This window comes from Carcharhinus amblyrhynchos, chromosome 2 (genome assembly GCF_965287045.1).
Source record: "Carcharhinus amblyrhynchos chromosome 2, sCarAmb.v2.hapA, whole genome shotgun sequence".
Classification (NCBI taxonomy): Eukaryota; Metazoa; Chordata; class Chondrichthyes; order Carcharhiniformes; family Carcharhinidae; genus Carcharhinus; species Carcharhinus amblyrhynchos.
In genome coordinates, this window is record NC_137325.1 from 27,351,716 (window position 1) to 27,372,364 (window position 20,649).

At 43.4% G+C, this 20,649-nt stretch overlaps 1 protein-coding gene across 1 annotated transcript in view; it reads left to right on the forward strand.

Annotated features, from left to right (window-relative positions):
- LOC145353274 (dyslexia-associated protein KIAA0319-like) overlaps window positions 1–20,649 on the forward strand; it is a 91,461-nt gene that overhangs the window by 43,470 nt on the left and 27,342 nt on the right. Inside the window, exons 6-12 of the mRNA XM_080203870.1 lie at window positions 3,847–3,944; window positions 7,782–7,869; window positions 10,561–10,653; window positions 12,552–12,684; window positions 14,663–14,891; window positions 16,064–16,187; window positions 19,496–19,628. Of these exons, the coding sequence (XP_080059996.1) occupies window positions 3,847–3,944; window positions 7,782–7,869; window positions 10,561–10,653; window positions 12,552–12,684; window positions 14,663–14,891; window positions 16,064–16,187; window positions 19,496–19,628 (898 nt within the window). The remainder of the gene's footprint in view (window positions 1–3,846; window positions 3,945–7,781; window positions 7,870–10,560; window positions 10,654–12,551; window positions 12,685–14,662; window positions 14,892–16,063; window positions 16,188–19,495; window positions 19,629–20,649) is intronic.

Here is a 20,649-nt window from a genome sequence, read left to right on the forward strand (position 1 = left end):
GAACAGGTGCCGGAGTGTGGCAATTAGGGGATTTTCAGTAACTTCATTGCAGTGTTAATGTATACCTACTTGTGACAATAACAAAATAAACTTGAACTATCCCTCACCTGATCAGGTGGTGCATTCGGCACTTCAGCCATTGGAAATAATTTCTCTTTTGCTGTATCCAAAACCTTGGCTGGAATTCTCTGACCTTGCTTACAACTGGGATTCTCCTGTCCCACTGCAGTTGAATGGAGATTTGGCTGAGTGTCAAATTCTCCATCCTGTCTGGTAGTGGAGGTGGGGAGTGACCAGCCAGAGAATTCCAGCCATTAGTGATGTTAAACATCTTTTATCAAATCTCCTCTTAACCTTCACTGCTTTAAGATGCTTCTGTGATTCATCAACAAAATTGTAAGAGCTAATCCCTAGAACCATTCTCATTAATCTCTTTATACACTGGCCTTGAAGGGAATACAGTATAGATTTTCTAGAATAAATCATGGAATCAAGGGTTGAATTATGAAGCGTGATTACATTTGTTTTGGAATTTAGAAGTTTAGGGATGATTAGGGCAGATCAGATAGAGAGAAACTGATTGAGGTGTTTAAAGTTAAGGGACGTACCTTATAAATTAGAACCAAGTCTCTCAGTTGAGAAGTTAGGAAACCTCTTTACACTCAAAAGGTGATAGAAATTTATTATTTGATTTATTATTGTCACATGTATTAGTATACTTTTATTTCTTGCGTGCTATACAGACAAAGAAGGAAGGGGGATGGTGCAGAATGAGTGTTACAGTTATAGTTAGGGTGTAGAAAAGATCCATTTAATGTCAGGTAGGTCCATTCAAAAGTCTGATGGCAGCAGGGAAAAAGCTGTTCTTGAATCAGTTGATACGTGACCTCAGACTTTTGTATCTTTTTCCTGATGAAAGCAAGTGGAAGAGAGTATGTCAAGGGTGCGTGAGGCCCTTGATTATGCAGGCTGTTTTTCCGAGGCAGTGGGAAGTGTAGACAGTCAGTGGATGGGAGGCTTGTTTGCATGATGGATTGGGCTTCATTCACGACCCTTTGTAGTTTCTTCCACTCTTGGACAGAACTCTCTTCTACAAATGACAGCTGAAGTTAGGTCAGATATTTCTTTTAAATCTGAGATAGATTTTTTTGTTAACCCAAGATGGGGATAGGTGTGGAAAAGGATAGGTTTATGATGTTAGTTAATAGATCAACCCATTGTTATTATCTGTTCTCCCCCCTCTGCCTCTTAACAAATGACTCATCTTTGGGTTTGCTTGGGGCAGTTTTCTACAAATTAGTTGCTTTGATTCAAAAGCAGAAAATGTTAGAAAATCTCAGCAGATCTATCATCATCTGTGGAGAGAGAATACAGCTAACATTATTGACAAAAGGTCATCCAGAGTCGAAATATTGGCTCTATCTCTCTCCACAGGTGATATTAGATTTGCTGAGATTTTCCAGCATTTTCTGTTTCAGATTCCAAACAAAGAACAAACAAAGAACAACACAGCACGGGAAACAGGCCCTTCGGTCCAACGAGCCCGCGCCGCCGTCCCACTGTCTCAGTGACCTATTCATGATTTTAGCCTACGCCTAATGTGCGAGGATCAGGGAGGTCCAATTTAGGGACAATTTAGTACCCAATCAATCAGCCTAAAAGCACATCTTTGGGGATGTGGGAGGAAACCGGAGCACCCGGAGGAAACCCATGCAACCACGGGGAGAACGTGCAAACTCCCACAGACACAGGCCCAAATCCATGTGTCCGCACAGTAACAGAGATAGTCTCTGAGCTGTCATGTTGCCCTCGAGATGGTCCAGTTTAAGCACACTAACGACATGAAGCAATAGGCAACTCCCGAAGCAACGTCCAAGAGCAGCCCACTACAACCTGCCGCATGCATGCCCCTTGCTGGACTTAAATGCCTGTGGAGACAAAAAAATTCATTATTAAACAGGCAAAGACTAACATCCCTGAGGCAAAACATATTCCCAAGCCTGCAATGTTTAGTAAGGCCTACTATATCCCCCTATATGTAGCCCGCTCACGTGGCTGTCTAAGTGACTCTTAAACAACCCTAGCGTGCCTGCTTCCACCACCTTACTCGGCAGTGCATTCCACACCCCCACTACCCTTTGCGTGAAAAACTGCCCTCTAATATTTGTCTTATACCTAGCCCCCCTCACCCTAAGCCCGTGACCCCTCGTTCTATCCATTTCTAATAGCGGAAAAAGCTTACCACCATTTACTCTATCTATCCCCTTCATAATCTTATAAACCTCTATTAGATCCCCCCTCAGCCGACGTCTCTCAAGGGAAAACAGCCCAAGTTCATTCAATCTTTCCTCGTAAGACAGCCCTTCCATACCAGGCAGCATCCTGGTAAATCTCCTCTGCACTCTCTCCAGGATCTCTACATCCTTCCGGTAGTACGGCGACCAGAACTGGACGCAGTACTCCAAGTGAGGCCTAACCAACGTTCTATACAACTGCAACATCAGACTCCTACTCTTATATTCTATACCTCTTCCTATGAAGGCTAACATACCATACGCTTTCCTCATCACATTCTGCACCTGCGCCGACACCTTCAGGGACTTGTGCACTTGCACCCCCAGGTCTCTCTGCGTATCTATACTCCGGATAGTTCTACCTTTTATCGTATAACTCCCCTCCACATTATTCCGGCCAAAGTGCATCACCTCGCATTTCTCCGGATTAAATTCCATTTGCCATCTATCTGCCCAATCTACCAGCCTGTCTATGTCCTGTTGCATTGCCAGGCACTGCTCCTCAGTACCCGCCAATCCAACCATCTTGGTGTCATCAGCAAATTTGCTGATCACACCGTCATTTGCTTTTATCTTAGTGCCTTTGGTTGGGCTGATTTCCCTAAGACCCGTGTTTATCCACCCAGGAATCTCTTCCCAGAATAATGCTCGCTCCATCACGTCTTTGATTTGGAGTGTTCTGCTTTGTTTTTGTTTAATTCATCTTTTTACGGGATTTGGGCATCACTGATTAGGCCAGCATTGATTGTCCATCACTAGTTGCCCTTTAGAAGGTGGTGGTGAGCTGCCTTCTTGAACTGCTGAGGTATAGGTACACCCACAGTGCTGGTAGGAGGGAATTCCAGGATTTTGACCCAGTGACAGTGGAGGAACAGTGATGGCCAGGATGACAAGTGACTTGGAGGGGAACCTCCAGGCGGTTGGGTTCCCAGGTACCTGTTGTCCTTGTCCATCTAGATGATAGTGGTTGTGGGTTTGGAAGGTGCTCCCTGCAGACTGACAATATAAAACTTTCCTCGTACTTCTGCACGAATAGTTTTTTCAAGATTTGTGCCTTCTAATACAATAGAAATAAATCTGATATTTATATAGCCTCATACACAACCTTAGGGCATCCAGAATTTGTAATCAATTGAGAGAAGTGTAGTAGTTGTTGTAATTTACAAAAAGGGACAGTCAGTTTGCATAACGATTCCTCACACAGCAATGTGAAAATGACCAGACCATCTGTTTCAGTGATGTTGGTGAAGGATGAATATTGACCTAGAAATTGTAATCCCTTCACATGTCATTAAGGAATATAGCTGGAAATTTGGCTGAGTGCCAAAATCTCCATCCTCACTTGCATTGGCAGCGGGGTGTGAAATGCCGGAAAATTCCAGCTATTTCTGCAAGCGGTAATCTGGTAGAAAAGGTGTTAAGACAATAGAGATACAGTCATATCCATATCCAAATCCAAATCTTTTCTAACCTTTTTTTTAGATCTTGGCCAGTTTGCTTATTTGCATGCACAATGCTTGATTATTGGTGCTTTTTCTCCCCCTCTCTTCAGAAACACCTTACAGTTATCAATGGAATTTAGTGAGCCATCCTGTGGACTTTGAGGGTGTAATGGAAGGCAAGGACTCCCCGACACTGAAGCTATCTCAGGTAAAAGGGTGAAAATCGATTAAAATAAAACATTGGAAATGGCAGTTATAGTATATGTGGGAAATGGGTACCTGGTTGATCAGCTGAAATTGAAAGCTACATTTATGTTTTAGGTGGGACCTTGCAGGAAGGTTGGTTCTATGTGAGATCATTGTAATTTCCTGAAATCTACAACATGATGAAGCCTCCCTTTTATGGCGTAATTGCCAATGATACTTTGAGCCAGTTTTAAGAGTCTATCACTTAGACTTTGAAAGCTCTTTCCCATGAGTTCTAATATTTCAGATCCTTCCTCCCCAGTTGCATGCAAACTTGTGATAGAGACATGAGTGTTGTGAAATCAAGCCTAATGATTTCCTGTCAGCTATGATTGCAGCTAATAATGAGATTTGTTGGCAGATATGTTGACATTCAGTTGAGTAACGGTTAATATAAGAACAATACTTCTCTGTTCACCTGCTAATTTTGGCTGGGTGGGGAGCACTGTAAGTAGATCTGAAAAAAATCCAAAATGCCATAAAAGTTGTACATTCCAATCATTTTTTTCTTTCTTACTGGTTTGTTTTGTGTTCAGTTTTATTGATAGTACTGCTGCAGAGAGCTGACCATACCCTGGACAGGCCAGTAATGGCTACCAGAGTAATGGAACATTGCCATGTTTTTGGTAGTGATGTGACACATGTGGGGCAGGTTAAATGCTGCCAATTCTGGTGTTCCTCTTTGATGAGGAAGTAAAGCGATTATTAATCATATCCAACGACTTTTCATTTTATTTTTCAGCTTTGAATTCTCTCAAATTAGAAAGGTAGAGAGGCAAATGGGCAACATTTTGATTGTTTAAAAGGTTGAGCAAAGCCTCTGCCTTGTCATTCATTGCACTTTATTTGATTATCAAGTGAATTGTATTTAGTGAGATCCTTACTGTTTCCAAAGTGGGAGTTTAGGACAGTAAGTCTGAAATGGAGGAAGATCTTTGGACCCATTTAATCCATTGGAATGTGCAACTAGTTATTTTGCTTAGGTGAATCTGTGTCCTCCTCAGTCCACATAGTAAGAGCTAAGGTCATTCAGAGTTTAATTGTTCTGTTGAGGAAACTTTTCACCTTTGAGTCCTTGAGTTCAGAAATGTCTAATATCTTAGAATAGTTTTACCTTTGTAGCAAAGTATGACAGCTACAAAATCATATATGCTGTATTTTTTAATGTATTTTCTTATAAGGTATAGGAGTAGGCAAATTTATTCCAGGCAAATTTCTTGCTGTTGATTTGTGAAAATGCAACTTCTCTTCCAACAATTTAATAAAAAGGCAGGTGAACGGTTGTTTTTCAGACTGGAGGAAGGTTTAAGATGGTGTTCCTCAGGATTGGTACTAAGACTCCAGCTTTTCTTGATGTATGTTAATGACCTAAACTTGGGTATACAGGGCACAACTTCAAACTTTGCAGATGACACAAAACTTGGAAGTAGAATAGTGTTAAATTTCAAAAGGACATAAACAGGTTTGTGGAATGTGCAGGTAAGTGACAGATGACATAGAAGTGTGAAGCGATGCCTTTTAGTATGAGGAACATTGGGATCTAGAGTATTGTTGCACAAATCCTTGAAGGTGACAGGTTGAGAGTGCTGTTAAAAAAGCACATGGGATTTGGACTTTATGCGTAAGGGAATAGAAAACGAAAGCAAGGAAGTTTTGTTAAGCCTGTATACAACATTGCCATTGATCCAGAGGGGCAATTTTTCCACACAGAGGGTGGTGAGTGTCTGGAACAAGCTGCCAGAGGTGGTAGTAGAGGCGGGTACAATTTTGTCTTTTAAAAAGTATTTAGATAGTTACATGGGGTAAGATAGGTATAGAGGGATATGGGCCAAATGCAGGCAATTGGGACTAGTTTAGTGGTAAAAACTGGACGGCATGGACAAGTTGAGCTGAAGGGCCTGTTTCCATGCTGTAAACCTTGATGACTCTATAACACTGGCTCACCCTCAACCGGAGTATTGAGTCCTGTTCTGGGCACTGCACTTTGGGAAAGATATGAAGTTATTGAGTGCAGAAAAGATTCACAAGAGTGGTTCCAGGGATGAGGAACATTAATTATGTGGATGGATTAGAGAAGAAAAGATTGAGAGGTGATTTGATAGAGTTATTCAAAATTATGGAGGATCTGAACAGAGTAGATAAGGAGAAACTATTCCCATTGGCGGAAGGATTGAAACCAGAGGACTCGGATTTAAAATAATTGGAAAAAGAAACAATGGTGACATCAAGAATGCTTTCCTTTACACAATAAGTGTTTAAGATCTGGATGCATTGCCTGAGTGTGTGGTGGAGGCAAAGGCAATCAGTGCTTTCAAAAGAGAATTGGATCATTGGCTAAAAAGGAACATTTGCAGGGCTTTGGGCGAAAGGTGAGGAATTGGAACTTGATGAATTGCTCTTGCAGAGACCCAGCATGAACACAATGGGCCGAATGACCTCCTCCTATGCTGTAACCATTCTATGTTTCTATGGTTTGGATTTTATGTCAACATTTCCCCTATCAATAGGGAAACAAATATTTCTCTGAGAGTCTGAGAAAATGATTGTAACAGCTGTCTGTGATGCTAAATTGAATGCCACTGCCTAAATTAACTGCACATTGGAGCCTTATTACCAGTGAATGAAAAGAATTTCAAATCCCAGCAGTCTGGCCATCAGTTGAAAGGAGATGGAAAACCAGTGTCTAACATACTGCTCCCCATAACGTGTATCTGGCAGCAATTATGTGCATGCAATTAGAGCATTTCTTAGAGCTGGATAACCTTTTTATTCAGTACAGGATTTCTGTTCATATTGTAACGTGCACTGCTCTGATTCTTCAGCACATGGGTAATAGTGTGCTGAATAAAGACATGGGCTGGAATTCTCCAGCCATTCATGATCCATCACCGCTGCAAGTGAGGACATGGAAATCTCCCTTCACTGCAGTGGAACCAGAGAATCCCGCCAGCGTGAATGGTTACAATATTCCAGCCAATGAGCGGGATTCTCTGGCCTCCCAGCCGTGGATTTTTTGGCAGCAGGCCGTTCATTGGTGGTGGAATGCTCTGGTCCCACAATGGGAATTCCCACTGAAGCTGCCCCACATTGCTGGGAAACCCACGAACAGGGGGTGTGCTGCTGGTAGGATCAGAGAATCTCGCCGCCAGCAAACGGCTGGAGAAGCCTGCCCATTGTTTAGAGAAATTACTGTTGATATAAAGTTAATGAAATTATTGTGTTCACATTCTGTGAATATCCTCAAATGAATGAGAGATTGCCATAAAATGGAAAGCAGGACTAATTAACCCCAACAAACTGTACGATAAATGTCTGAAGGTCTTGTATTCTTTCTTCTGAGCCGTTGTGTGGAGATGCTGACATTGGACTGGGAAGGGCACAATAAGAAATCTCATAACACCAGGTTAAAATCCAATAGGTTTATCTGGAATCATGAGCTTTCAGAGTGCTGCTCCTTCATCAGGTAGGTGGCCCACTCACCTGATGAAGGAGCAGTACTCTGAAAGCTTGTGATTCCAAATAAACCTATTGGACTTTAACCTGGTGTTGTGAAACTTCTTACTGTTCTTCAGAGTGGTGAGAGTTTAGAGTGTTGGCGGTGATAGTATGGATGTATTTAACGAAAAGCTTGACAAATACATGAGGCAGAAAGGGATATAAGGATACAGTGATGGGATGAAATAGAATAGGAAGGAAGTGGAAGGTGCATAAATACCAGCACGGATCTATTGGGCTGAGTAGCTTGTTTCTATGCTGCAAGTGTTTTTGTTATCCTATGTAATCCTCTTTTCAATTTCAGTTGTCGGATGGCCTGTATGTTTTCAGGATCTGTGTGTCTGGAGATGGCGCTTATGGAGAAAGCTTCATCAACGTCACAGTGAAGCCTGGTAATAACTGACAACACACTTTAGCCAGTATCAAACAATGAACCCTTTAGTCAGATCCTTTCCCTCTTCAGTTTGAACTAATCACCAGTGATTAATGGAGTTGACAGGATCCATTCTTGGCCTTTCAGTCCGTTATGAAGAAAGTCATGAGAATGAATGTAAACATCCTTTACATTCTCCTTTGGCACAGAGGCTTTGCAAATGCTTCAAGTAATTAAAGCAACCAGTAGCATCTCACGACAGTGTTTGTCATGAACCTGTGCATTATTGTGGATTGTTGGAACCCAAGGGAACAATGCACTCATTAAAATTATTAATTATATTTTCAAAGATATGGGGTGGGATTCTCCCAAAAAAATTCTAAGGGTCGAATTCTTGTAAAAACTGGAGTAAACACTGCTGTTTTTTTCAGTGGGATTTTCACAATGAATCTCCCACACTCTGTGCACTGTAGAGTGCACTGATGTGAATATCATTAAAAATCAGGAGTGGGGGCTAATCCAGGATCGGCGCATGTGTAACAGCCCCGCACTGCCAGCTTCCCAATTGCTGGCCAGCTCAATCGCTGGCTAGTACAGTAACCCCTATCATGAATTGAAAGGAGGGACTTTTTTCCACATTATTGATGCTCTGTAAATTGTGTGAAAACAAATGACTTTATAGATAATTATTACTGTTCCCACCTTAGAAAAGGTCCCTTTACAGGGTAGAAACAATTGTGTTTTGCTAATGGAATCATTCTCCGTCTTTTATTAGTTGCACTTATACTTCAGATTTGTGAAGCAGCTGTGCTGACATTCTCACAGGGAGGTGTTAGAAATATCAGATTTTATGAATGGTTATACCTTAAATGATTTAATTTCATGCTAGGATGGAATTGGGGTTCTACAAGATAGCTAATTAGCATATATACCTGGATACATGATTCATGTTGCCAAGGAGATAGGCTTTGAGAGGGGAAAACTCCCTAGTCAGTCATTGCAGTATTGGCTCAGAGCTTTCTAAGTTATCACTGCACTCACAGAGAGAGGTAGATCAGCCTCCAAGAATCTGAGAGACAGCAGAGAGATAGAGGCAGCCAGTCTCTGTGGCTCACCATGCAGAATGTGGTTGGGAGCTCGTGCTCAATTGAAGAGACCAAGTTCATGAAGATTTAAACAAAGCTTTGGCTCTTGGCTAGAAGGGAGAATCTCAAGGTTAACCTTCACTGTGGAGGTCAATTCAACACAGCAACCAACAGCAAGGTCTCACATCTAGATCATCTATTTTAATTTTAATTGAGGTATGAATATTGGCCAGGGCACCAGAGAGAACTGCCCTACTCTTCTTTGCAATAGTGCTATGAAGTGTTTTACATTCATCTGAGAGGGTAGTCATGTCTCATCTAAAAGATGGTGGGCAGAATCTTGTGCCCTCTCCTGTCATGGGTTTGGTGGTGTGGGGGCATTTAATCAGGTAGCAAGGAAGTAGTGGGAACTTTACCATCTTCCTGTCTCCACCCCAATTATGTCTTGTGGAAAGTCGAAGGGACTGCCTTCCCATCCCACCATGGACATCACGGTGGCACAATGGTTAGCACTGCAGCCTCACAGTGCTGGGGACTTGGATTCGATTTCCGGCTTGGTTCCTATCTGTGTGGAGTCTGCATATTCTTCCTGTGTCTGCGTGGGTTTCCTCTGGATGCTCCAGTTTCCTCCCACAGTCCAAAAGACATGCTGGTTTGGTGTATTGGCCATGCTAAATTCTCCCTCTGTGTGTCTGAACAGGCACTGGAATACGGCGACTAGGGGATTTTCACAGCAACTTCATTGCAGTGTTAATGTCAGCCTACTTGTGACATTAATAAAGAAACTAAACTATCAATTGAGACACTTAAGTGGGCAATTAATGTCCATTTAAGGGTCTCATCCCACTGTCACTGATATGAACCCAACGGTGGAATGGGATACACCATGCAGGGAGGAGAACAAGCCAATTCATGCAGAATTGCTTGCAGGCTCCCGGAGGGGTCTTTGTTTAAAGGCACTCAGTATGTGATCGAAGGGCCTGGCATTGGGAAGCTGGAGGGTTGGTGGTGGGGGCAGTGGCTCTGGTTGAGAGCTCATTGCCCTCCTGTCATCACTGGCCTGTGGCCTGGCTTCAGCAATGATTGTAGGCCCAAGGTGGGGATTGTACTGGCAGTGGCCACCACCTCCCTGGTGTCGCTGCCTTGTAGTAGAGCTGAGAGCTGGCCTCTAACCTGATAGTGTGCCATTCTGAAAAGAGGCACTGTGGGGCTCTGACTGGCTCTTCTTGGAGTGTGCACTGTGCAATAACCAATTGGTACTGCACTGGAGTATCAACCTAGGCTCATGTCTCTAACGTTGGCCTTGAATGTGGTTGACTCTCAACTGCCTTCGGGCAACTAAGGATTGGCCAGCATTTATTGCCAATCAGCAATGCCCATGTCCCATGAATGAATAAAAAGGAACCCAAAACATTCTGACTCCAAGGCAAGAATGCTACAGACTGAGTTATAGCTGGCACTTAATAGCACAGAGCTAATGTGTATCAGTTTACAGGACAAAATTGCACCACACAATGTCATTAATTTTGCTGGTATAAAATTGTCCCACTGTGCCTTTTTATTTCAACATAAAAAATGCAAGTAATGTGAGACTCCTGCTGATGTATTGTATGTCTTCCTCAAAGCTCCTCGTGTCAATCAAGCTCCAGTAGCCATCGCCTCACCCTGGGTACAAGAAGTTTCCCTGCCTACAACCTCAACATTTATTGATGGCAGTCGTAAGTAACAGTACTATCAAAATAAATAAAAACAATGTTTACAGGGCCATTATCTTCCTGAAAAAATTGTTGTGTAACCTGGAGTATCACAATCATTGTGTTGATATTATCTCCCTTACCACTGAAAGAGAATTTATTTATATAGATCTGTTCAGCACTTTAGGATGTGCCCAAATACATTATAGCTCATAAAATACTTGAGAATCATAGTCACTGTGATAATGTAGGAATTGTCACACTGAATCTGCACACAACTCACTAAAACAAATAGCAGTGAGATAAAAACCTGGGGGGGGCGGGGGGGGGGAGCAGGGAGGGGGAGGTGGGGGTGTTGGGGGGGAAGGGGAGGTGGGGGTGTGGCGGGGGGAGGTGGGGGTGTGGGAGGTGGGGGTGTAGGGGGTTGTTGGGTGAGGTGTGGGGTTTGGGGGGTGCGGAGGCGATCTTACCAGCTTGTCACGCCTGTTGATCAGCATGGTGAACCGGTAAGCTCACGAGAGGGAAAAACCCAGGTTTGTGCCCGGTTTTGCACCATTTGTGATTTAACCAGATTCATGGGAACATCACCACCTGCAAGTTCCCTTCCAAGTCCCTCACCATCCTGACTTGGAAATATATCTATCCATTTTTATGCAGTCGCTGGGTCAAAATCCTGGAATTTCCTCCCTAATGGCATTGTAGGTCAACACACAGAATGTGGACTGCAGTGGTTCAAGAAGGCAGCTCACCACCACCTTCTCAAGGGCAACTAGGGATGGACAATAAATGCTGGCCAGCCAGCGACGCCCATGTCCCATGAATGAATAAAAAAACCCCTGATCTGCTGGTGAAGTCAGCCTTGTACAGGGTGGTTACAATCAACTGGGGGGTGGGGGGGAAGGATTGAGAGGGTGGGGTGAATGGAGCGGCATTGACCCAAGGGGAGGGGGGGGTAGTGTGGATGAATGGTGGCGGTGATCGACTGGGGGGAGGGAGGGGAACATGGTGGTGATCGTCTGTGGGGGGAATAGAGGGGGGTGTGGGGGCAATCATCTGGGTGGGGGAATTAGATATCTGCCAGTGTACTGTGTACACTTTGTGTAGACAGTTGTCTTGAAAGCTATCACTTATTTCCTACAAAAGCCTCAATCGATCACAGTTCAGAAAGAAGTCTCACAACACCCGGTTAAAGACCAACAGGTTTATTTGGAATCACAAGCTTTCAGAGCACTGCTCCTTCATCAGGTGAGTGGAGAGTTGGGTTCACAGACAGGCCTTATATAGACAAAGTTTCAATTGCAAGGTAATAGTTGGAATGTGAGTCTTAACAAGTAATCAAATCTTTACAGGTACGGATAATGTGAGTGGAGAGAAGGGTAAGCACAGGTTAAAGAGGTGTGAATTGTCTCAAGCCAGGACAGTTAGTGAGATTTTGCAAGCCCAGGCAAATCGTGGGGTTACAGGTAGTGTGACATGAACCCAAGATCCCAGTTGAGGCTGTCCTTGTGTGCATTCACACCTCTCCAACCCGTGCTTAACCCTCTCTCCACCTGCATTGTCTGTACCTGTAAAGACTTGATTACCTGTTCAGACTCGCATTCCAACCATTGCCTTGTAATTGTGTCTTTGTCTATATAAGCCCTGTTTGTGAACCCAACTCTCCACTCACCTGATGAAGGGGCAGTGCTCTGAAAGCTTGTGATTCCAAATAAACCTGTTGGACTTTAACCTGGTGTTGTGAGACTTCTTATTGTGCCCACCCCAGTCCAATGCCAGCATCTCTACTTCATGGCGACCACAAAACATGTAAAACAATCATGCATTCAGGCTATTCGTAGTCAGAGTTTGCCATATTAATGTTTCTTGTGCTATATTTACAAAGTTGGCCAACGGAATTGATGCTGTGAACGTCTTTTCTTCAGAAAGTACTGATGATGATAGGATTGTCAGCTACCACTGGGAGGAGATTAAAGGTCCCCTGCGAGAGCAGAAGGCATCAGCAAACACTGCCATCCTTCACTTGTCCAACTTAGTGACTGGTAACTACACCTTTAGGTAATTATTACTGCCTATTGCTCAATGAGAGTGCTACTGTCTTGTATTGCTGTGAGCTTAGTTTCTATTTGTTTACTTAACACCTTCAAATTAATACCAAGGGATAAAAACGGCATTGTTATGGACAATGCATGTATGTGATTAATGGACAGAGAGGTCTACTTGGTCAGGTTCATAACAGAATCATCAAGCAGCATTGCAGAGTTGTTAAACTCTTTGGCACTTGCCTGGATAAAGTGTGCCCAGATTCTATTTCGTGTGGAGTCTGTGCCTTTGCTCCTTTCGATGTGCCATCTCCAGTAGCTGCTCCTGAATTGAAGCTCCAAAGTGTGAGTCAGAGTGGGAAATTGGAAAATCAGATGTCAAGGTCAGTGTGGCTAATCAACTCCACTTCTCATTTTCTGGCAAACATTGAACAAATATAGAATCTCACAGAAGCCACTGACCTCCAGGCCCTCAAGTCCTAATATGCACTTGGAGTGCATAAAACTCTTGCCTTGGGAATGCCAATTCATAGCATCTCCCCTTTAATAATACAAGTATTTATTTTAACATCTCGTCAATGCACATACTAGAGATGCACATCACATCTCCAACTCTATTATTCATCTCCAGTAAAGCTCCTTTGTTTCCTCCAAAACATGAACCCTGGGTCCCAATGTCTTCGAGCAGTGGGCGTCAGTTCTTTTGTTGCCTCCTGGTTCAGTTACTTTCTAGCCAAAGCCCTGGCTCTTCATTCCCTTGTGTGAAAGCAACAGGATGATGCATATCGCAGTCCTCCACTTACAGAGAGAACTGAGCTATTATTTCTGATTTAGTCTCCTGGTCGTTGCAGCATTTAAGAGAAAAAGTAAAAATTGTAAGACGTTTGGGAAATAGACATATATACAAGAAGAAATAATTAATAACTGCATGCAGAAAGAAGCGTGCAGAATAATTGACATACTGGAGTAAGAACATATAGATGAGGAAAGGCTTGAGCAAGAACTGATGGATAGTGTAGATTATGCCCAAAACTTCAAGAGATGAACTGTCTTACTGATGAGTTTTGTTTTTGCATGAAGAAATCTGGGACAGAATTCTCCGGCCAGTCCTGCCAGCAGCGCACACCGGCCTGCGGGTTTCCCGTTAGCGTGGAGTGACCTCAGTGGGTATTCCAGAGAACCCTGCCGCTAGCAAACAACGCACCAGCGGGAAACATGTGACTGGGAAACCAGAGAATCTCGCCCCGGGATCCCTGTTAACTCCTGGACAGATTAGCCATATGGTATTAGCTATAACATGTTAACTGAGAACAAATCCCATTCAGCAGACAGAAGTGATGGTTCTGAAATGAATTCCATTGGTTGCTTCCAGGAATTGTGCATGTGGAAAATGGAAAACCCTTTAAAATGTTTCATAATATGGAAGGGGAAGAATATAACCACTTAAGACAGAACTTATGTTTCTATTGTTTTGCAGCCACTAATTCTTTATGAAGTGTAGTTATAGTCAACAGAAGACACCTCGTGCACAGATTCCACAGGCGGCAATAACACGACTGATCAGATATTTTTGAAGAGAATCATAGAATCCCTACAGTGCAGGGGAGGCCATTCAGCCCATCAAGTCAGCATCGACTCTCTGACAGAGTATATTACCCAGGCCTTTTCCCCTACCCAATCTCTGTAAACCCCATTTACCACGGCTATTTCATCTAACCTACATATCTTGGGACACTAAGGGGCAATTTAGCATGGCCAATCCACCTAATCCAAACATCTTTGTAGGAGGAAACCCACGCAGATACGGGGAGAATGTACAAACTCCACACAGACAGTCACCCAAGACTGGTATTGAATAGGGGTCCTTGGCACGTGAGGCAGCAATGCTAACCACTGTGCCACCATGTCACCCTGCCTGGATAATTTTCATTGTGGACTAATAGCAAGTACTTGAGTTGTGTAAGATGTTAAACTCTGTCAAACATCTTTTCTAGACTCACAGTACTGGACTCGGATGGGACTGAGAACTCAACAACTGCCATGGTGATTGTCAGCAGACCAGTGGATTATCCACCTGTAGCAAATGCTGGTCCGAATCAGGCAATAACTCTTCCTTGTAATAACATCACTCTGAATGGAAACCAGAGCAACGATGATTATCAGATTGTAAACTATGAGTGGTCACTCAGTCCAAACAGCAAGGGAAAGGTGGTTGCAATGCAGGTCAGTCCTATCGCTGTTACTGCAACCTGTTTTAACATATTCTGTCAGGAATGTGAACAATTATTTACCATAAGCTGAAAGCAGATTAAAAGACAATATGAGAATTAGGAGAAGCAAAGATGCATTGTTACCCGCACTTCCTAAAATTAGAAGGAATAATCACTCTAACAATTATACAATGTAGAAATGGTGCAAACGGGGTTGGTTTTGATGGGTAGAACAGGTGACAGCAAGTTGCAGCGCATATTATAGAATCACTGCAGTGCAGAAGGAGGCCATTCGGCCCATCAAGTCTGCATTGACTGCAGTCCCACTCAGGCCCTATTCCCATAACCCCATATATTTACCCTGCTAATCCCCCTAACACTAGGGTCAATTTAGCATTGTCAATCAACCTAACCCGCACATCTTTGGACTGTGGGAGGAAACTGGAGCACCCGGAGGAAACCCATGCAGGCACAGAGAGAACGTGCCGACTCTGCACAGACAGTGACTCGAGGCCGGAATTGAACCTGGGTCCCTAGAGCTGAGGCAATAGTGCTAACCATTGTGCCGCCCCTTTGGTCACTGGGCTCATTCAGCCCTTTCAAGAACTACTGTAAACCGAGAGAAAATGAGAGCAACATGAATAGGGCTGGGCCTGAATATTTGGAAATATCTCTCAAATTTTTATTTCAGTGGCCAATTTCGGATCACGTTATTCCCAACCAACCCCCTCGCTGGCAAACTACAAGCCAGCAAAGTCCTAGTGCTCATAATCTCCATGAATTTGCAAGTCAGGATCCTAATGCCTGTTTCAGCTCCCAGTAATTATAAACTGGGCAGAGGGTGCGTGCTACTCATGTTCCTCTTATCTTCTTTGGGTCTAAAGCAGTCCTTGAAGGGGTTGCATGAGCCCAGTGTCAAAAGGATTGTCAACTGGGAATCAGACTCTTGCTTGGCTTCACAATAATACAGTGGACAGCCGCTGGTGAAAGCAGATCACTTCATCTTTTGCAAATGGAAACCAAAACCCAGGGCAGAATTCTCCTAAGCCTGCACCAGCTGGTTCAATGGTAGTAGGGTTGAGGGAGGGGAAGTGGGGGGGGTGCCATTCAGTGGGAGGCCCAAAAATCGATTTGACGCCATTGTGAATTTACAGTGGGATTTTCTTTTGCAATTCTTTTCTCCAGGGTGTGCGGACACCTCACCTCCAGTTGTCTGCAATGCAGGAAGGGGATTACACATTCCAGTTGACGGTAACGGACTCCGCTGGGCAGCAGTCCTCAACTGAGGTTACAGTCATTGTACAGCCTGGTGAGTATCGAATAGAAAGCTACCTGACTCTCGGCTGATGGTATTCGTTGCAAGGCAGCTTTGCCCCAGAAATCTGGAACAAAATCTGTTCAGAAATTTTTTTTGTGTGTTGACTGACTTCTGGGACCATTTGAAGAATTCTGCACTGTTCCCATTGATGGGAAGGAGATGAAACCATTTCCTTTGAGATGCATCTGTCAACAAGGTCCCCAGTGGAAGCTTTGAATGACCACTGGAGGCGGGCTTACGGATGGATTTGGCTGGGGGTTACGTTTAGAGGGATCTGGGGGAATTTTGGGATTTAGAAGCACTAACAGATTCAGCAATGGGGACTTAAGAGGGAAGAAGTCAGGGGGTGGAATTAGAGGGATTTGGCAGGCGGTGGGGTTAGAGAGATCGGGGAGCTAAGAAGGGACTTGGTGGGGGTAGTCAGAGACGGGTTGAGCAGCTCACAGAGATTGGGAGAACCTAGTCGGATTTAAGGGGCAGCTGAGAGGGAGAGGGATTTGGGGGCACAGGGATAGAGCGAGGGTCAGGAGGGGGGCACCTATGGAACCATGTAGGGGGATTCCAGAGGAATCTAGGGGTTTAGGCCTAGAGGGATTCTGATTTGGGCTGATAGTTAAGAGAGGGATTTGGGGGGAACTTGGAGGGATTTAGGAGGGCCTAAATTTTTTTATGGAAGTCAAGAATGACTTTACAGTCACTTCCAATGCTGATGGGGGAGGTGGGCTAGTGGTTGAATTGCAGAATGAGCACAATTTTAGTGATTGCTTCCTGTATAAAATGAAGCCTCCAAGAAGCATGAGATCTGGAATAATTAGACATTAGGAAGGTTGTCAAGGCCTTGGAGAACATGCTTTACTAGAATGGTGACAAGGATGAGCATCTCCAGTACATGGAGAGATAGCAGAAGCAGGAGCTGTTTTCCCTTGCGCAGACAAGGTTAAGAGGAGCTTTGCTAGAGGTGTTCAAAATCACAGAGGATTTTTATAGAGTAAATAAGGAGAAACCGTTCCTAGTGGCAGTCACTTTGTCAGCCAAAGGACACAGATTCACGATGAGTGAACCAGAGGAACCTTTTAATTACACAGCAAGTTGTTATGATCTTGAATGAATTTCTTGACATGGGGGTGGAAATAGATTCAATAGTAACATTCAAAAGACAACTAGATACAGACTCAATAGGGGAAAAAAATGGTAGGGCTGTTACCAAGGAACACAGGAGTGTGATCAATTAAATAGCTCTACCAAAGAGCTAGTATAGAAATGTTAGGACAAATGGCCTCATTCTGGACTGCATGGTTCTACTAATTCAGCACTATATAAAGAGTAGATGTGTCTTTTTTGTGCCTATTGTAGAATTTTTAAAAGATTTCTCAATTTTAATCTGTCGCTGTCCTATGCCCACTTAAAAAGGATGAGGGACTTCAATAGGAGGAGAGACTAGGGAGCTGGAATTGTTTCCTCTTGGAACAGAAAAGGTGATGGAGAGATTGAACCAATGTGTTCAAAATTCTGAATGTTGTTGATAGGTAGATACAGAGAAATTGCTTCCAATGGTAGGCAGGTCGATGTCCAGAGAACACCTGTTTAAGGTAATTTCCAAGAGAACCAGGTGCAAATATTTTTTGTGTAGCATTGTATTTCAATGTGCCGTGTGTTAGTGTCACAAGTATTATAATGTAACCAATGATAACATTGGATCTGTTATAATGTAACCAATGGTAACATGCTGTGAGGGTCAGCTGACCTGGTAAACAATGCAACCAATGGCAAAATGATGTGGTGGTCAGCTGACCCGGTATAAATAAAAAGCAGATGGGGAATTGTGGCGAGCTTGTGTGGCCCCAAGTGTTGGAGTTTCTTTATTAAACCTTTCTCTTTGATTTACTTTCTGAAGTTAATTTTTTTATTACTTGCAACCGAAGCATCCCTACTGCCAGATGAACAAAGAAACTTCCTCCAGCCACCCCTTGCTGCTCTGCTCTCAGTAAAGAAAATGTAACAGTCAATTCTCAATGGAAAATCTGCAGTGTCCAATGGGAAGTGTGCAATTGCCAATGTCACAGCAAATGGCACAGAAACAAAAGTGTTTGTCAGTGGCCTTCAATCATACAATTATCTCCCCACTTGCAAACATTTGCTCAGATTTGGCTGGTATCTTTTGGAGTAGGTGGTGTTCTGATAGATTCCCTAAACTCCGTGGACCCTGGAACTCTGAAGCAAAACCAGAAAAAGCTGGAAATATTCAGGTCTGGCAGCATCTATGGAGAGACAAACTGAGTTAATGGGAGGAATTTTACAGCCCCATCATGGTGGGTGCTAGGCTGGAGAGTGCAAAAGGACATTCAACAGTCCATTGACTTCCATGGGACTGGAAGACCCCACTGACAGAAGGGGCCCCATCATTCTGCCCAATGTTTCAGGCCAATACCTTTGAGTAAAACTGGAAAAGATTAGAAATGTAACAGGTTTTGAGCAAATGAAAATGAGGGAAGGTGGGACAAAGAGCATGAATGAAGTTCTGTGATAGGGTAGGAGAGATTAAATGACTGAAGGTTCTATGGTGCATGGCTGAGGCAGTGGAAATGGGACAAATAAAGAAACAAAACCTGCCCGAAGATGAGGTACGAATAGCAGGATGCTGTATAGCTGCCATCTGAATGCAAGAAAAGGAAATTTCTGAAAAACAAGAAAGAAAGCCTTAGCAAAAACAAACCCTAAACAAAATAAGGAATGAAGCTACGAATTAAAACTGTAGAACTCAGTTTTAAGTCTAATAGATTGTAAAGTGTTTGGTCAGAAGATGTGGTGCTATTCCTCAAGCTTACATTGAGATTCACAGGAACAGTGTAGCAAGCCAAAGATTGAAATGTCACAGTTGGAGGAAGGTGTTGAACTAAGCTCAGTAAGAAGTCTTACAACACCAGGTTAAAGTCCAACAGGTTTATTTGATAGCACGAGCTTTCGGAGCAATCCTCACCTGACTCACCCAGTCACCTGATGAAGTCGCAGCGCTGTGGAAGCTTGTGCTACCAAATAAACCTGTTGGACTGTAATTGGTGCTATGAGACTTCTTGGTGCTTTAACTGGTGCTGTGAGCCCACCTCAGTCCAATGCCAGCATTGCCACATTTTGAACTAATGCTAACAGGCAAGTTTAAAAACTCAGGGTCAGTTCAATGGGTAGATATCAGTGCAAGCAGTGTGTAGGAGAGCTTTCTCAGGCATTTTCCTCTATCTTGTACACAGTAAGTACATTAATGGGCCCTTTGGAATTTATTGCATTGCTATTCTTTTCTGTAGAGAAAAACAGCCCCCCAGTAGCAGTTGTGGGCCCTGACAAAGAATTAATCAGTCCGGTAGAGAGTACCACTTTGGATGGAGAAGGGAGTACTGATGACCAGGGCATTATCTCATATCACTGGGAGAAGATCAGGTAACTGATGATTCGAATAATCAGTCTGTGCTGTTTTGTGCTATGGTGTTTCTGTCCTGCTCCGTAGCTGTGACAAAATGGTCATTTCTGGAATCCAGGTCAGTGTAAAATCCGAAACGTAAGCCAATGAACAAGTTAATGCATATGGATTTGAGAATTTCCCAACTCCTCTTTTCTCATGAATTGTTACTGAAACTGCAGAGATCTGAAAACATAAATACTGCCCGAGTTCCTCACACTACCTTCGTTTATTTGTTGTTAAAGCATTTTTACTTATCAAAGTGTACGGCATGGAAGGAGGCCATTCAGCCCGTTGAGTCCATACCGGCTTCTGCAGAGCAATCCTTTTTCTTCACTCCAACCCCACAAGCGTATTTCCCTCAAGTTCTCACCCAATTTACTCATGAAATCATTAATTGGCTTTGCGTCCATAGCCTTCTTCATTTGCAGCTTTCCCTCGCTCTGTTACTGTTGGGAGCTGCACCTATTGGAATAGCTGCCAGTTGGAACTCAGATAAACATGAAGCATTCAGAAATGGAATGATAGGCTGGAATTTTACTGGCCTGTCCACCATAGGAATTGGAGCGGGCGAGGGGCGGACAATGGAAAGATCCAATAACCTCGGGCAGGATTTTACAGTTTCAGGACAAGCGAGGCTATAAAATCCTGCCCACAGTGTCTTACAGCACTGAAGCAAGCCAGTTAGGCCATCGGGCCAGTGCTGACTCTTTGAAAGAGCTCTCCAATTAATATCACTATCTTACTTACTCACTGTGCCACGACAAATTTCTTTCAATTATACAGAGTTTTGTTTTGAAAAGTTTCTATTGAATCTATATCCGTGACTCACTCAGACAGTACATTCCAGATCACCTGATGTATTTTTAAAAAATCCTCTTCCCTGAGTTCCTTGCCAATTATCTTAAACCTTTACCGATCCTCCTTATTTATTTCATCAACATTCTTCATAATTTCGAACATCCTATTAAGTGCTTAGGAATGTCCGGTGACTGCCTTTCC